The 18,807-nt window shown below is 41.3% G+C and overlaps 1 protein-coding gene across 1 annotated transcript in view; it reads left to right on the forward strand.

Annotated features, from left to right (window-relative positions):
• The first annotated feature begins 1,021 nt into the window (after nt 1-1,021).
• The window catches only part of LOC126474442 (solute carrier family 22 member 7-like), a 79,710-nt gene continuing 61,924 nt past the window's right edge, over nt 1,022-18,807 (forward strand). The window contains exon 1 of the mRNA XM_050101912.1: nt 1,022-1,222. Within this exon, the coding sequence (XP_049957869.1) occupies nt 1,086-1,222 (137 nt within the window). The 5' untranslated portion in view covers nt 1,022-1,085. The remainder of the gene's footprint in view (nt 1,223-18,807) is intronic.

Here is an 18,807-nt window from a genome sequence, read left to right on the forward strand (position 1 = left end):
TTTGGCAATGGTGACAATGTGTCCATTCTATGGGAGATTCGTCTTTTAATGCAAAACACAGAACTGAATTAATGTTCTTTGCCCCTTATGGAAATAACACCAAACTGCGTCATGTGAAAGAAAGGATTTTACCCCAACGTATCCTGGTTTCTCCAGTCATGTAACGAAATGATTATCGCGGAGATACTTCCAGTTTATCCACCCATAAAACCCATTCCTGGCGTACCTCTACTGAACTTCTTGACACCACAGAACTGACACACTTTGAGGGAATTACAATGGCCTGATTCACTTGCCAAACTGTAATCTCAAATTCTTCTGCTTTTTATTTATACGATAATGTTTATTTGCGAACTTACGATGGTTGCCTTTCACGAACTTCACTCTTTGTAACTGTGCTTAATTCATTTCATATCATTCCTTCGCAGTTTCTCTATTCTTTAATCCCATCTGGGGAAAATTCTGCAACACTCTCGAACAGTCTAGAAAATTGTAGGACATTCTTGAACATCTGTGAAATTTCTGGAAGACTCTCCAACATTCTGGAATATTGTAGAGTACTCTCTAACCTTGAATATCCTGTAACGTGTTGGAACATTTTACAACGTTCTTGAACATTCTAGAAGGAACATCGCGGCCAGTTTCGGCCGTTTTAGCCCTAGATTCCCAGCTGCTCCACCGACTTCCCAAAACAAGTCTATTGATGCGATGCCTTCTTTTGACAGATATGTCTCCGAACACAACCGCTGCAATTTAAAACCGAAACCATCTTGATGATATCGTGTTGGAGGTTACCATACAGTATAATCACCACGGGACTGCAGGGGTGTGTCGCGGAGCTACAGTGGCTCGCATGGACGAACCATGCTTACATTTAGCATTAATAAGCATGATTTTCGTGTTGTACGTAAGGATAAGTTCATGAAATAACTCTGGAATACATAATTATTTGTCATTTTCAGGGTTCCATGGAGACTGCAACAGATAATCTGAATGAAACGGTTCCACCTGCGTTTGAAGACATTCTGGACGTTATAGACCCAAGAGGAAAATTTCAATCCAGGCTGAATATAATTTTCTGCTACATGGGTACTTTCGTCGTTACAGTGTGTGTGGAGATTTATTACATCGCAATGCAAACGCCTGATCACTGGTGTCACGTTCCTGGCAGAGAATACACCAACTTTTCCCGAGAGGAATGGAAGAACATTACGATCCCCAAGTAAGATTCACATCAAATCCTACATGCCTGGTAATGGATAGTGTTGATGAGTTAATGAACACGACAGCTCCAGTTGCAATTAACTTACTGACAAATATTTAATGTCCCCTCATCATCAAACTTTTGATTGTGTGGAAGTGAACCAAAATTGTCGTTGCGTAGTACATAAGAACCTTCATGTTCAACTACTTGTTGGTTAGAGACTAAAGTTGTTACAGTTGGTAAAAAAAATATGGATAACTTTGTGCTCTAATGTGATGCAGACATACGATGGACGCCTTAGGCATACGCTGGATGCCTTAAAGATCGTGAAGACGAGACGACCGTGTTAAATATTAATTACATAGGTGAAATAATTTTAGTCACAACTTCTTAGCTGATTTGCACTAATGGCGAATGCTGTCATATTATTTTAATTGAATCAACTGTGAGTTCTTGGTGAAACATAGTAAATTTACTAAAAAAACTGTTTTTGGCCCTGGAATGTACTTGAAAATGGATTATAACCCGACACCTAGGTTGTGCAATAACATTAATAATACAATTGTGAAACAAGGCCAAAAACGGTGTTGGTTTAGTTAAGCTATCATATTACCCCTACATTTTCTAAATTTAGTTGTCTTCATTCTCATCATTATCTTACTCATCAGGACAGCAGTGGAGAAAACATTTCCTCTTTATTATCAAATTTTATTTGGGTATTTAGTTTTTATTTGTAATATTAAACAAAAAAAACACCAGACAAAAATTATAAAATGGAAAATCATAGTACATGTAATCGATAACGCATTTTCCTATAATAGTGACGTCTGCTCTCTTCATTAGAGTCCATGATCGTTTTCTTGTTCATAGATATTTTTAGAATTATCCTTTTATTTATTTTATAGCTATATTTTAACAGTGCATGACTTGAATGAGAGACGTAATAGAGAACAGAATTTTCTACATTTGGCGACATGTGGTTTCCGGCTGTGTGCTGGGATGATTTCATGCCTAGATAACGTTCTGGTACGAGAAGTGAGAGGGAGGTCATTACAACGTTCTCAACAACGCGTACAGACACGTGTTTTCCTGTCTCCTGTGTTAGAGCAAATCCGCTACTATTTTTAGTTCAAAATGGTTCAAATGGCTCTGAGCACTATGGGGCTTAAATGCTGTGGTCATCAGTCCTCCAGAACTTAGAACTACTTCAATCTAACTAACCTAAGGACATCACACACATCCATGCCCGAGGCAGGATTCGAACCTGCGACCGTAGTGGTCGAGCAGTTCCAGACTGTAGCACCTAGAACCGCTCGGCCACTCCGGCCGGCTATTTTTGGTACTATAAAGTCCATTATACAGGGATATTATGGACTATCCTTATTTATGGATTCCTCCGTTACTTCTTGGTAGAACGGATCCATATTTAAAGTTTAATAACAAGTACACTGTTCGTGTTCTACTGATGTTTATGTGAAATCAGTATAACAAAAACAGCATACTTGTTATTCAATCTTAAATAATTGATTACAATTACAAAGCAGTGTTGCATCAACACTCCTCCTAGGTGATTTGACAATGAGATGCTAGGTGGGCTAGTCTGCTGTCTGTGAACTGCTGTGTGGTCCGAAACATCGCTGAGATGGCATGGTACAAGACACTAGTCGGGTGTGCTGGCATGTGGGGCTACCTCATGCGGCGCCCCTCCGCTTGTTTCTGCTCAGGAGTGGTGCCCTTTCATAAGGAAGTTGTTGCGAGTGAGTGTAAATTCCAACCGCTCTGGCGTAGCAGTATCTGTAGTCGTCTGATGTCTACGCTGAGACCTACTTAACGCCAGTCGTCGACGCGATATGTATCACCTAGCATAGTCTACAAAATGGTTCAAATGGCTCTGAGCACTATGGGACTTAACTTCTGTGGTCATCAGTCCCCTAGAACTTAGAACTACTTAAACCTAACTAACCTAAGGACATCACACACATCCATGCCCGAGGCAGGATTCGGACCTGCGACCGTAGCGGTCACGCGGTTCCAAACTGAAGCGCTTAGAACCGCACGGCCACACCGGCCGGCCATGGTCTACAACTAGCTGCCACTTCTCCCACCTGCTTCTCTATGGGTCGCTGGTAGGCCTCATGCTGCCGGTGCCTGAATGGGCGCCATCTTGCCAGGGTATCTTCATGGCTGTCATCAACCGGATCCTGGATGCGTCTGAGGGGTCCTGCGTTCGCAACCCTCATATGGGTGCATCCTGCAATTGACTTCTTGCTGGGGGCTGCTGCCTGATCGGCGATTCCTCACCTTGCTGTCGGCCAAACGCCTGACGTAGCAACGTACTTGCAAGGCCACTGACACAAGGACTCTTGGTCCTTGCTGGCGTGTTGGCGATGCAATTATTCCACCTTGTGTACGCTGACACAGGTTCTTTACCCAGGGTTGATGCACATTACTGAGACGCCACCAGTCTCTGCTGTATTGCTAAATAAAATATGATGTTTATACTGCCGTATTTTTGATTATATGGCCACTGTGAACAGATGCTTTGCACCCATCACCCTGCACGCGTTCCTGAACCTTCATCCCGATACTTTATAGTGTCAATGACTATTAGAACATCCTGAGGCTTACAGACTTGCCTACCTCTAACAGTTCGCGCCAGAAATGTGCCACCCATAACAACTGGTGTCAGACGAGCCAAATACGTCGAATAGTGTCGTGAGTCAGAATACGACATCGTCATCGGGGAATGATGAGTGTCGACAAACCATTTTAGTTGTTTGCTGTTCATCTGGGTCAAGACGTCTTACCTGTTACCGTGGCGAACAGGATTCAAAATTCGGTTTGTGAAAAGTGACTCTGTATGGATATGAGCGAATTCAGAGGGAAAACGAGGTGGCTGTATGCGGGTGTACGCCCAGTAAGATGTATACAACGTAATTTGCTGGAGCATAATGTCTACTAAGCTCAGTCGTAACCAGCAGCTTCTATTAAATGTAGGAGACCTGTGCATTACGGCAGACTGCGAGAAGTGCGCGTGGCTGGTTCTCAGGCGTAGGGGTTAAATATTTAAAATTGTTACAGTATATGTTAAGGTTATGTGTTTCCCTATGTTTATCCTATTATATTTTGTCCTGTTATTAGACAAAGTAAACCAGCGCACCTGAAGGTTATTAGGTCAGAATATGTGGAAACCAAAACAGTTTTTATCACAAATTTGTTCATGTAGTTCAAAAACCGGTTTCGATTGTCATGACCATCAGATTGATATGTCTCCTTCAAACTAGTAACAGAAACACATAAATTTTATATGCATGCTTGGCATCGTTACATAATACAAACGCATGGCAAAATGCAGTATGATGAACACTCATGACCTGTGATGCAGGCCCGTTCTCATCACTCTGCGTATTAGATAACATGTGTCAAATAAGGGCAAATAATACAGACTTGCATAGGTAGTTAGACGCTATGGAAGAGGACAGATCCTCGTCTAGTTTGTCGGTACTCACTTTAGATACTGGTGCCACTACACTAGTTTCTCCTTTGTCTGGTAAATCACGGGAGGATATTTTAGCATTTGCTGATTGCCTCAAAGGTAGGTTGTTGGGCAAACGAACAGTTGTTACAAATGGTCAAATCAGGTTTAATAGGTGATACCGAAACATATGTGATGTACCATGAGGACCTTTCTTCCCGGAGTGCTAGTCCTGCAAGGTTTGCAGGAGAGCTTCTGTGAAATTTGGAAGGTAGGTGACGAGGTACTGACAGAAGCGAAGCTGTGAGGACAGGGCGTGAGTCGTGTTTGGGGAGCTCAGGTGGTAGAGCACTTGTCCGCGAAAAGCAAAGGTCCCGAGTTCGAGTCTCGGTCCGGCACACAGTTTTAATCTGCTATGAAGTTTCATATCAGCGCACACTCCGCTGCAGAGTGAAAATGTCATTCTGGATCAGACGCATTTTACCGGGATTGCCACCTGATGTGCCGAGAAAGGTACGTAGAGTATTCATTAAGGATTTAGCTGAATCCATAGTCAAAGCAACGGCTTTAGAAGAAATAGATACGTTAATCAGAGTCTGTGATGGAGGAAGTATTTTTTTCACATGTCCAATATTACCGTTGTGTATGTCTGGGAACATACGGCGTGATCGTCCACATTGTGGAAGGTGTGTGAAAGTAGGCAACTGGAAAAGGGCAATAGGTGGAGCAGGTAGCATAATAGGAAGGGACGAAATTATAATCACCAAACGTTAAATGACAAGGGCAGCCCGAGCACCGTCGAGTGACACTCCTGGTAAATTTTAGCACGACTGAAACGTGTGCAAAGACGGAATTTTGCTTGACTGGCTTAGTGGATGAGGACAAGTTTTTACTGGGTAAAAGTGAACACACGTATGTGGAAAGTTTGGCCCTCATGGGGAGTTAACCCTCCAAAGTATCGGTTATGTAGGGTAGCCAGTAATGACAAGCATTTCATAGATTCAGCGAAGTTAAGTTTTTAGGTGGGGACATTTCTTGGAATTTATGGAAGTTTTTCATTGTATATGAGTGGTTAGTGCATGATCCTACGGTTATATTTCCTCTGTAACGATTATGCTAAAACTGAGCTTGGGAACGCATAATACAACGCGGTGGAAAATCATTCCGCCTGGGGAAAACTGTTGTCATTGCCACTATGACACAAGGTTCGTACGTTAGGAAAGACGAACTGATTAAACTGCATGCAACAGCACTAAGGATGAATTCGCTTGATAAAGTACCGCAAGATATAAGAACACTTCTTTAGCTCATTTTGAGTAGAGGCCTGCTGCTTTACGTATTATGTGTGGTTGATCCACTGAGAGAAAATGATGAATAAGATAAAGTACAGTGTTTTGTGTACAGGAGTATTATGCACGTTCGGGAAATAAAAGGTGAGCAGGTACCACCCATTGGTCTGGATAAGTTTGGGACTGAAGACATGGATTTGTCTCAAGGATTGTTGATGGCATATTTGGTGGTTTTAGATGAAGATCGTAAGTGCGGGATGAATTCCAACCGCAGACTATATCATGTGAATGACGGGGAAACATCATCCACACTATTTTGAAAATAGCAAGATCTGACAAGTGCGAGAATTATCGATAGTCAGCCTAAGAGTTCATGCATCCAGGTTGCTGCCAAGAATAATATGCTGAAGAAAGGAAAAGAAAATTGAGGATCTGTTAGATGACGATCAGTTTGGCTTTAGGAAAGGCGAAGGCAAGAGAGAGGCAGTTCTGACGCGGTTGATAAAGGTAACAAGACAAGAAAACTCAAGACATGTTTGTAAGATTCTTTGACCTGAAAAAAGATCTAGATATTGTAAAATGGTGCAAAATGTTCAAAATTCTGTGAAAAACAGGGATTACCTATAGTGAAAGGCGGATAATGTACAACATGTACAAGAAACGGGAGGAAATGGTGAGAGTGGAGGACGAAGAACGAAGCGCTCGGATTAAAAAGAGTGTAAGACAATGCTGTAATTCGCCCCAACTGTTTAATTTGTACGTTAGGGAAGCAATGATGGAAATAAAACAATGGTTCAAGAGTAGGATTAAAACTCATGGTGAAAGGATATCAGTGATACTTTCCTGCCATAGATTTATGGATTGACTATCATCAGCTGGAAGTAATGGGATTTAAGGTTTCTTGGAGTCACTACACTGTTTGCGTTAAAGAATGTGCTAGCCACATTTAACTGTTTGCCTGACAAAGTGTTGAGGGGACTCAGGCCAGAAAATGTTGTGTATTTGGCCATCATTTTTGGAGTCAGTAAATTATTATAGGAAAATTGTTCCAAAGTCTATGAACCAGCACAGTCGCTCACACATTTATTGAAAATTAGTGTACAGACAGATCCATTGGACATCAGAATGTGAAGGTGCATTTGAAATACTGAAAGAGTTATTGACAACTAGTCTAGTACTAATCTTTCTGAATTATGAAAAGAAATCATGTTCTATGCTTTCTGTTAAGTCAGTAAATAGAAGGGAGGAATATCTGGTAGCCTATGTTTGCATCACTTAAAGGGAAGGTGGAGACAAAGCTTTCTCTGAGTGTGTGCTGAAAAGTAATGCCTTCGAATTTTGTATTCTGTTCTCAGTATCAGTTGAGGTATTACATGTCATCCATATTACTCAGTCAGCTTTTCCACTTTGACACTAGAGGTTGCCAAACTGTAGCATGTAACATGGTGGTGTGTAACATAACTGGCAGAGTGCTTTAATCAAGTTTCGAATTCAAAGAGTTTGTCTACAGACTGAGCACTCTCTCCCTCATCATAACAATACCAGACTACACACGAGCACTTGCGGCATTTGAAACCATCCAACACCAAGGGTTCACTGTCATCGATACCGTTTCCTGACTTAGTGCCATTTCACTTTCATCTGTATGCAAAACTTGAAACACATCTTCGAGGATTTCACTTTTATAGTGTGGAACCAGTGCAAGCGGAGTTAAGGTTGTGACACTATTAATAAATTAATCTCTTTTTGGAAGAAATGTGTTTGTCACCAGGGTGACTAAATTGAGAAATAAATAAGTAAACATGAAGATTAAAGATGTAAGATGTTAATAACGCTTCTTTATTTTAAACATTTTAAGAGTTTTCATATGAACAATTCAGAGTCATAATTTTTTGGCACGCCATCTTACCATGGAGAAGGATATATGGAGTCTGATTTATGGCATGACATATTTCCAATGTTATCTTCATGGCTACAAGTCTAAGTTAATAATGCGTAATGTGATGTGAAGCGGTCTTTGATGTTAAGGGATTCATTTAATAGATTAATATAGTGGGTGCTGTAGATAAGTGAATTCGATTTCAAACTGATCCATAGACCTGGTAGAAAACATAACAATGTAAATGACTTTAGTAGGAAAGCAGATAAACTGCAGAGTGTGGATCACTCCCTTGTATGGTGGAGAAAAGTACAAACTGTTGATGACGACTGCAAACTATATGCAACCATAGTACTGTGATATGAAAGACATCAAAATAGATCTGCACACAATATTTCAAGTCGTATGGCAGGTGGAAGTGTTAAAACAAGCAATGATCAAATGTTATCCACCCATTTGGATTGCAGGACTAAACAATGTTGCATATCTGAGGATTCCTAGTGGTGGTATACACGTAGTAAGGATGCGGAACAGTATGTTAAAAGCTGTCTACCATTTACACTACAGGCTAAAGTGAACCATCAGTGATGTACTGCAAAGGTAGCTGGAAGGTAGTAAACGTTTGGAAATTATTGGGTTCGATATCCTTGGTCCTTTTTCATAAACTCCAGTGTGGAAGCGCTGTATTTTGACAGTAACAGACCGTTGCTCATGGTACGCGGGAATGATAGCTGCCCCAAATTAGAAACCTGACAAAGTGATGCAGGAATTGGTGAATGATTGGTTACTAAAGTTTGGTGTTCCTGAAATGATAATTTCAGGCAAGGGCACCAATATTATGTTGAGCTAATGAAGCAGCAGTGTCATTTAATTCACGTTCTTCAGTTAAGGACAAACACTTTATATTTGTAGGTAAACAGAAGAAAAGGGAGGGTCTATTTGACAATAGGGGAAATGCTAAGACATTATGCAAATAGCAATCACGATATTTGGGATACTCTGTTGCCATACGTTGTTACCAGTTATAATTCCAAGGACTAATGAAAGTACAGAGCTGACATTGTACAAAGCAGTGTATGGTCGGAAAATGCTATCGCTGTTTCAGATTATCAAACCTAACATAGGAGAGAATAGAGAGCCAATACGAAATTTCACAAAGACACTTCGATGTATATGGAAGCAGAGACAGAAAGCAAATACAAAGACCCTTGAAGATCAATAAAGAATGGGATACGTGCAATGTGAAGCTACCTGAGACCCTACTGGTCAATGGGTCATGTTAACTACCTTGTACGCCCCAGAGGGTAAAGCAAACAAATTCGTCAAGGTCCATATCAAGTAAGGGGGACGGAATAGTAAGAGGAAGGAAGTACAAAATGCACCGTCACAAGCTAGGTGCACAGCGCTGTGTGCTTTAAGGTCACAGAAATGATAGTGGATTTAAATTTGGTAGTTACTGGATGTAATTTTTATATATCTCAAGTTGTGTATCAGGGTACTGAGGGTATGCGACGTTGTTATTGTGCGACTGATGAAGAAGTCTTGAGATATTTAAGTACATTCTTTTATGAGGGTTTTCTGTTTATGTGTGTATGCACATGTTGTTCGAGAGTATACAGAAGTATCTGGCGTGGGATGGTGGCACCACTATATGGTTACAGGTGGATAGTCAAGTATGGTTTCCAATGTGCAATGTTAATTTAGGTGTTATGATGTGCGAATGAGTTAGATTCTGGTATTCCAACCGTTTTGGGACACCTATTACCTGTGTGTTTCAAAAAATGCTAGATAACATGGGTTGTGTTTGTCGGTTTTATCGTCTAAGGAAAGGTAGGTCGTGGTTACGAGCTTTTAAAGACAGTAGTTTTAGGCCAATGAGGAGAGAATGGTTTAAGGTTTCCCTGCCTGAGGTGCCACCACCAGTGAGGATGGCTGCGAGTCACATTATATTACTGGTGCTGCTGTTCCTCTAGAGCTGCAGACGGTAGACACCTTCAAGGACAACCACTAGACGGTTGAAATTTCAGTTGAACTGACGGATGTCAGTACCTTCCTGCCACAATTGTTCTGCGCTGTCTTCTGGCCATCTCCATGTGTATACTGGCGAACGTATACTGAGGTCACTTCTTTGAAGCCTATGCCTGGAATATGCGTAGCGTACCTAGTTTTCACTGCACATGCGTTGCTAGAGTGCATAGGCGTGTGCGCATGCCTATGTGTTGCAATGAGCGCCCAACACGATGATAGCTCACCTAATAGATAGTAGATTGATGGTCTTCATACGATAAAAATTCAGAACGACGCTGGCTATTCAGAGCACCAAGTTTCCCTATTATAGAAAAACTTTGCGCTCTGTCTAGCTGGTGTCGTTCATGAACATGGTTGTGTTAGAAGCAAGTGTGAAATACTTTCTTAGAGATGTCAAAGAGAGAAGGTGAAGGGAAATCAGATTAAAGTTCTACGACGACGTAATCATTAGAGAAGGAGCACAATGTCATCTTGGTCTGACTTTGGGAAGGTCGGACAAAAATATGGAAACGCAGCGAGACATGTGTGCTTGATCATAAGTGCAGAGGCTACTCAAGCTTGCAGGTTGCGCTGTCACATTTGAACACAATGGCACCTGTGCGATGTCCTTAATATGTTGAGTGCCAGTGTTTGTCAGAACAACGATATGTGTAGTTGTGTGCGTTACATACGAGCTAAGTGAATTCGAACACGGGCAAATTGTTAGGACTCGTATGGTGGGTGCTCCCGTAACCAACGGAGGCGAAGTGTTTGGTGTATCAAGAGGCACCATACCGAAGATTTACACCGTATAAAGGCAAAGTGGCAGAAACATCATTCGCTAAGTCACAGAGCGGACGAAATTGTGTGCTGAGCGAGTTTGACAGGCGTTGGTTGGTTGGTTGGTTTGCGGGGAAGGGACCAAACAGAGAGATCATCGATCCCATCGGGTTAAGGAAGTATTGGGAGGGAAATCGGCTGTGCCCTTTCAAATGAACAATCCCTGAAGCGACTTAGGGAAATCGCGGACAACCTAAATCAGGATGGCCGGACGCGGTTTTGAACACCCATCCTCCCGAATGCGAGTCCATTGTGCTAACCACTGCGTTACCTCGCTCGGTGTGACGACAGTTGCAAAACTCAGTGCAGTTGCGAATGTTGTCAGCACTTAAACAATACGCAGTGATATCCATAAGCAGGAAATTGCAAGGCGAACTGAAATTTCCAAACCGCTTGTCACTGAAAAAAAAAAATGGTTCAAATGGCTCTGAGCACTATGGGACTTAACTTCTGTGGTCATCAGTCCCCTAGAACTTAGAACTACTTAAACCTAACTAACCTAAGGACATTACACACATCCATGCCCGAGGCAGGATTCGAACCTGCGACCGTAGCAGTCGCGCGGTTCCGGACTGAGCGCCTTAACCGCGAGACCACCGCGGCCGGCGCTTGTCAGTGATGCAAATGCCCGTAAAAGGAAAACATCATGTCAAAGCCACGAACCTGGACCACGGAGCAATAGAAGAAAGTCATTTGGTCGGATGAGTCTTGTTTCACACAGTTTCCAACCTCCGGTTGAGTTTATGTTCCAAGAGTAAACCACGGCGTGTGTTCGGTGATGACTTAGGCAGCCATATGAATGTATTCCATGGGAGCCGTGGTTGCTCTGCAACGTCGCTCTACTACCAATGATAACATGATGTGACCATTTTGGATGATCAGGATCATTGAATGGTACAGTCGTTCACTAAAATCTCCGTTTATATGCCGTATCACTTCGAATAAAACACTCGAGCTTTCGATAGCTGACTCCACCATCGGCATCAGGAGTTCCAGTCACTGAATGCTATGGGTAGCACAGTGTTCTGCAGAACATCGTGTCAGTCCCAGGTGTCAAAGATTTTTACTCTTAATGATGATGGAACAGAAAGCTACCGAAACCTCGAGTGTTTTATTGGAAGTGACACGGCTTGTGAACCGGGAACATTTTACTGAAGCACGCCACCGAGAAAGACTCCGAGGATCATGGTACAATGTTTGTCCCCCAGTGGTGATGCCTTGTTCCAAGACGACAGGGCATCTGTTCAGAAAACTCTCGTTGTCCAGTAGCACGAGGATGAATTGTCCCATCTCCGTAGAGCACCAGTCACCAGATCTCAGCCGGCCAGTGTGCCCGCGTGGTTCTAGCCGCTTCAGTCCGGAACCGCGCGATCGGTACAGTCGCAGGTTCGAATCCTGCCTCGGGAATGGATGTGTGTGATGTCCTTAGGTTAGTTACGTTTAAGTAGTTCTAAGTTCTAGGGGACTGATGACCTCAGATATTAAGTCCCATAGTGCTCAGAGCCATTTGAACCATTTCAATCAGATCTCAATAATATTGTGCCATTTTGGACTATTTTGGAGAGAGCTGTACGTGGTCGCCATCCACTTCCGCCGTCATTACCTTAGCTTGACAATATTTTGCGGGAAAAATGGTGCAGGATTCTCTCAAAAATCATACAGGGCTTGTACGTATCCTCTCCGAGATGACTGGAACCTGTTCTGAAAGTCAGCGGGTTTCATACATCCTATTAGGCATGTCAATGTGTTGTGTTTTTCGTGCTTCCACATTATTGTCCAATCCCGTACATCGGCTTTGTCACTTCCTCAGGGGTTTTTAACATTCTACAACATCAGATGAAACAGAGGTCTGAGTGTAACTATTCTTAGTGACGCGGCCGTACAGTTTCGATTGTTTGGACGTCGCTGCCTGGATTCGTGGAGGCTTTCTGGTGCCGGATCGAATCCTCCCGGCGGATTAAGGACGAGGGCCAGTGTGCCTTACGGGTGTATGTTTGGTTTTAGGCGGTTTCACACACCAGTACAGGTGAACACAGGGCTAGTGCCCACATCCATATCATTTACACGATTCGCAAACCTTTGGCAAACATTCACACACTTTCACGTGGAATTATACTAGATACAGACACTTGAGATGCTCAGATTTTTACACAGAGGGGATTAGAGCATGGCAGGACAGGAGCATTTCTACCGTCTACCGCTAACGTTAACGAATGCTAATTAACATGTCGGCCCTGTAAAAGCAGGGAATAAGGTAAGGATAAAGAAGGTGTGTATTCTTTGTCATTCTCCTAGGTGCCAGCAAGTGTATTAACCAGTTAAATAGCTCCTAGAAGTTCGGAGGAACTCTTGCAGGTTGAAGTCGAGCACCCACAAAGTGTCTTCGAACTGAATTTTATTTGCAGGACGTTGCACAGACATTGGTACGCGATTTAAAAAAATGAAAAAAAGAAAAAAAGAACGAGGGTGATATTTTCAACAGCATTGCTGTCTTACGTGGGAACGTTTTTCTCGAAGATAGGAGAGATCCTTGAGAAACACAGTATGACAATCCTAATTCGTCCTCCCACGGCGACAACTACCCTACAAGGTTCTAGCAATAGTATGTGTCCCAGATTCCTAATGGGAGCTGTGGCATGTTCACTTGCAGGAAAATCAACACCAACTATTTCTGAACGTTGTAGCGAACATCAACGGCACATATATTTGCTACAATCAAACATGTTATGTGTGTAGGAACATTGCACAGATATGTGCTACTTTATGGCTTACAGCCACTTGAAGATTTTCTTCTGTCTCTAATTTTTTCTTGGGTATATCAATGATCTTAGATCAGTAATATTATCATATGCCAAATTTCTTTTGCTTCCAGGAGATACAAACTTTTCAATAACTAGCAAATCAAGTATAGTCTTAGAAAAATATGTTAATGAAATTTTCATGAGCATTAATAAGTGTTTCCTAACCAATTGTTTGTCACTAAACTTAAAAAAGAAACACATAACATGGAGTTCAGAAACTGTAACTGATTTCTCACCTGTACATGCCTAAAATATTGCGAAACACATACAGATGTTAGTCTGTCTTGCATTCTTGGGATTACAGCTTCATAATAAATTCAAGTTTAAGGTAAGAGGGCAAGAGAGAGACCTAAAGCAAGGTGGATTGACTCAACAGAGACGAGTTTATGAAAAATCTGGTCTGGAACAGAACAGTAGTAGAAGAAAGATTTTGGAACGACAGAGGACAGTGGAGAATCAACTTTAATGTCCCAGTCTGGTGTGATGCTGGATAAAGGAGAAACGAAGACGACGACGACGAATAAATTCAGCTGGTAAGAGCACAACACAGAACTGTTGAAGCGCCTATTTGCAATGCGAATGTCGTCAAACCTAGGTGATATGAAAATGACAATGCTAGCATACTATCCGTACTTTCATTTCACAATGTCGTACGAATTTGTTTTATTTATTTACAACATGCCGCAACTCAATATTTGTAATTCCAAATGCCTATGTACTGCGTGTGTGTGTTGTATGGTGGTGATAATAAGAGAAGGGAGAGGATGAGACTCGGTACCGGCACATCAAAGGGGCCACCAAGCTTAATCTCACTATCCGATGGACGGATCACCGTCAACAGTGTCACATACGCTCAAATTCTGATGATCAGGATCTTTACTCCACCGCCTCTCCTCACCTTGCCGACCAAATAGTGGCAGCGAAAATTTTCCCACCACCAGGATTCTAACCAGCTTGGTCGAGTGTCACTGCACAAGCGTGAGTTAGCGGTCTTGGCCACCGAGATTGGTTTCAGGTGACTGTTTTTTTGGGGTAACACACAGAACCAAGCAAAAGTTTATGGGTCTAAAAAGGTGTAATAAAAATTATTTGTGGCGAGAATTCAAGAACATCCAGCAGGTGCCCTTTTCAGGAAACTAGAGACATTAACTACTACTTCCCAATTATTTATTCCTCAATGAAATTTGCCATTAAATTTTTTTCGTACCATCAGATCCATCCACGGGATCAGTACTACAAATATGAAATATCTTCACAAAGATTTAAATTCAGTTACTTTGGTCCAAAAAGGTGTCCGTTGTTCAGGAACGCACATTTTAAATAACTTGCTAGCGCCCATACAAAGTTTAACTGCTAATAAAGTTCATTTAAAGAGGCGACTAAAGGATATATTGGTGGTCAGCTCCTTCTGCTCCGCTCATGAATTTCGTAGTAGAACCAACTGACGTGTGTATGTCACTAATAACATCAAATAACTCGATTGTTAATACAACATGACTTTTGCACAATTCAGTGCAGTAATACGATCATTATAAATAAGTTACTTAAAAATAATTTTATGTTTGATGGTGCACGGCTACACTATCCTAAGAAATATCATATGTACCTGTGCATATTGAATATATACATGTTTTATGACAAAATTGCTAATTCCCTTTTAGATTAAAATATGTTTAATTTTTTTGCTCATTCCACATCCATGACATCACTTCACTTAGGATCAGTGGAAGATAGATCAGCATATTCATTTTTCATTGTAAATATTTATTTGTAAATGCGAAAATCTTAGGTTAGGCTTTACCGTGCCTCTGTGTGTGTTGTGTTACGATTTTTTGGAGGAACTTGTTGCACTGTCTCCAATGGTCACAGGTTCCTTTCATTATCGAAACACATTACGAGTATACTGTCATATTTTGTAAACAAATATTTGTTAACGAAATTTACCATTATACATGTGATGTGCTCCGACAGTGAAAAGAACCTGTGACCTCTGGAGACAGTGCCATAAGTTCCTCCCAAAAATTGTAGCACAACACAAACGCACATACAAACACACACACACACACACACACACACACACACACACACACACGCCATAATAACAAATGTAAATCGACCTAATGATGGAGGTTTAAGCCTTTGAAACAGGTCGTGAAGATGAATATTTATTGTGTATTCTTTTTTTCTGATGTTTAGTGTTCTTGAGGATCTCATTATAATAGGTCTACTGGAACGAAACTTACATGTGATCTAATCTTAGCTCCCACATCATAGTTCTATGAGACTGTATTTACGGAAGCAGTGGAATTTCGATTAGCAGAACATGTAATAAATCGTGAGAGGTAATTTAATTTCGACATGGAAAGGTGTCTGACACTTGCCAAAAATAGACTACAAAGAAGTAGCCAAGTATTGTCATCACCGACACATAACGTCATAACTGGACTATTTTAGTCAATTCTTGACCTGCCATAACGAGTGTGTATCTACTCTGTATTCGGAGGGGAGAATCAGTCTTCACGAGCATCTTGTTGGGAAGCGATGTCAAAATGACGTGTCTTCCGTAAAACTCGATGCGAGCATGGAACTCGATAGCAGTCAATAAAAGCTGCATTCCACATAGATATAGGAAACTTTGTAATTTGTAAGGTAGTCGAATTAAATAGGGTGATGCTGCGGGAATTAGATCAGGAAATGAGACGCTTAAAGTAGTAAACGAGTTTTGCTATTTGGGGAGCAAAATAACTGATTATGGTCGAAGTAGAGAGGATATAAAATGTAGACTGGCAATGGCAAGGAAACCGTTTCTGAAGAAGAGAAATTAGTTGACATCGAGTATAGATTTAAGTGTCAGGAAGTCGTTTCTGAAAGTATCTGTAGCCATGTATGGAAGTGAAACGTGGACGGTAAACAGTTTGAACAAGAAGAGAATAGAAGCTTTCGAAATGTAGTGCTACAGTAGACTGCTGAAAATTAGATGGGTAGATCACATAACTAATGGGGAGGTACTGAACAGAAGTGGAGAGAAATTTGTGGCACAACTCTACTAGAAGAAGGGATCGGTTGGTAAGGCATATTCTGAGGCATCACGGGATCACCAATTTAGTATTGGAGGGCAGCGTGGAGGGTAACAATCGTAGAGGGATACCAAGAGATGAATACACTAATCAGATGCAGAAGGATGTAGGTGGCAGTAGATACTGGGAGATGAAGAAGCTTGCACAGGATAGAGTAGCATGGAGAGCTGCATCAAACTAGTCTCTGGACTGAAGACCACAACAACAAGGTAGTTTTAGTAAAAATGAAGTCTTGTTGAAATATATTACTTAAATAACCTATATGTACGAAAAATATGGCTGATTTTTGACAACCATTTTTTCGGTTACTACAGTATTTTCTGTTGTGGTCAGAGTAAGTATTTTTGAGAAGTTTTGAACGTTAAACGAATTGTCGAATCTCTTTGTAGGCTACGCTCACGTTCTTTATTAAAGTTGAAACTACATATTTTGAATTACTGTACACTGATATGAAGTATAGTGCACTTAATACAGTAGTTTCTACCAAAGGAACCAATAATTGTTGTTTCTTTCGTGTGTCCCTCCACACTTTTTCGAGCTGGGATATCCCGCGATCGTCAGCCGGCATTGAGTCACAGCATTGTTCAATAAATCTAAGGGTAACTTAAAACAAGAACAATACTTGTACTGTAGGTTCTGTGTTACACTACAATCAGTACTTATTGAAAGTCTTAATATAGGTTTGCCTATAGCACACATTGTCTACTTAGGGTGTCAGAATTTAATTACAAGCATATTTCTATAATTTCTTGGTCCGTGATTTCTTGGGAATCGTCAGTGACAATGAATTTATCCATCTCGCTCGTATCCATGGACTGAGTCAGGGAGCGACGGGTGGACGGTGTGGAGGAAGCAAATTACGACGTATATCCAGTTTCCATGGGTATTAGAAATCTTTTTCCATTTAACCAGACTGAGCCAAAGCAACGCGAGGTGGGAAAGCTAGTTATTTATAAACCAAATGCCAAATTACAAACTCATCATGAGAACCCTCTTAATATTAGTATTTACAATATAGTGAGTTCTAGATGGGGGGAGGGGAGAAGAAAGAAGAGATTGGAATACATTCAATAAATAATGAATGAATTTGGAAGCCTCTGCTACTATGAGATGAAGAGTTTGGCACGGGGAAGAATTCATGTTGGACCACATGAAACCAATCAGAAGACGGATGGGAAAAGTAACCTCCTGATTTGAAGTGTTACACCTATCATTGTAAATAATAACGACTCAACACGGTACAGATTATGTTCCTGTTGCGGGTTGTTGAATAATATGTTGCGCTGGAAACGTGCAAGCCATCTCTGAGCTGATTTATGCAAAGTGATTAGGAACTAATGTGTGGTGCTGTATGGTCTCAGGCATCATGGACTTTGAAGAAGGAGGAAAGAACAGAGCTTTCTGGCTATGACAAGGTCAGAGAAAGCCTACAAGTACATCCCTGGGGAGAGAATTAGACGTGGTGTTATCAAAGGAACTATTCCTGTATTAGCTGTAAGCGATCTAGCGAAATCAAAGGAAATCTAAGTGTGGATTGCTGAACCCAGATCCTTCTTAATGTGAGCACAATGCTTAAACCATTTCTCCAGTTTCGTCTGCTGCCTACAATGGATTATTCTAGATACTCCAAACTGACCTCCTTGGAAAGCAACCAATACAACAGAGAGTTGAAGCACGTGAAATCGAAAGCTTGGTTAAACACATTTAGTGAGAGAGGTTGGAGGAGGAGATGGGTGGAGAGATGGGGAGGAGAAAATAAAACGGGAAAGGAAAGAAGAGATGGACGAAACAATGACATTGCTTATCAACATGTCCCAATAACTATGCGAGTTTCTTCCGCCTGACAGTTCCACAACTGAACCTGCCAAATGGGTCAGCGATTTCTTCACGATGCCTCTGGTAGGCATCTAATGGATGAAATATAGGCATGCATAAGAGCTACCCAGAATAACAGTGCACTGCAACTCATGAGAAACGTGTTGTATTCTGTGCTGCAACGTCTACAGTTTTAGTTTGTAAGTATCGCCAAATATTAATTTGGTCTTCTAAGTTTTCTTTGTACGTTTAATAAAACATTTATTAAAAATCAAGTACACCGTATTTTTCACTGATTTCTCAGTTATGTCACAATTTTCAGGATTATCAGTGACTGATACAGCTTGTAGGTCATTTGTAATTATCTTAGTGGTATTTTGCTAAGCTATGTTTTTGTATCTCCTAATCAGTGTTTTCTTT

This window comes from Schistocerca serialis, chromosome 4 (assembly GCF_023864345.2).
Source record: "Schistocerca serialis cubense isolate TAMUIC-IGC-003099 chromosome 4, iqSchSeri2.2, whole genome shotgun sequence".
NCBI classification, from domain to species: domain Eukaryota; kingdom Metazoa; phylum Arthropoda; class Insecta; order Orthoptera; family Acrididae; genus Schistocerca; species Schistocerca serialis.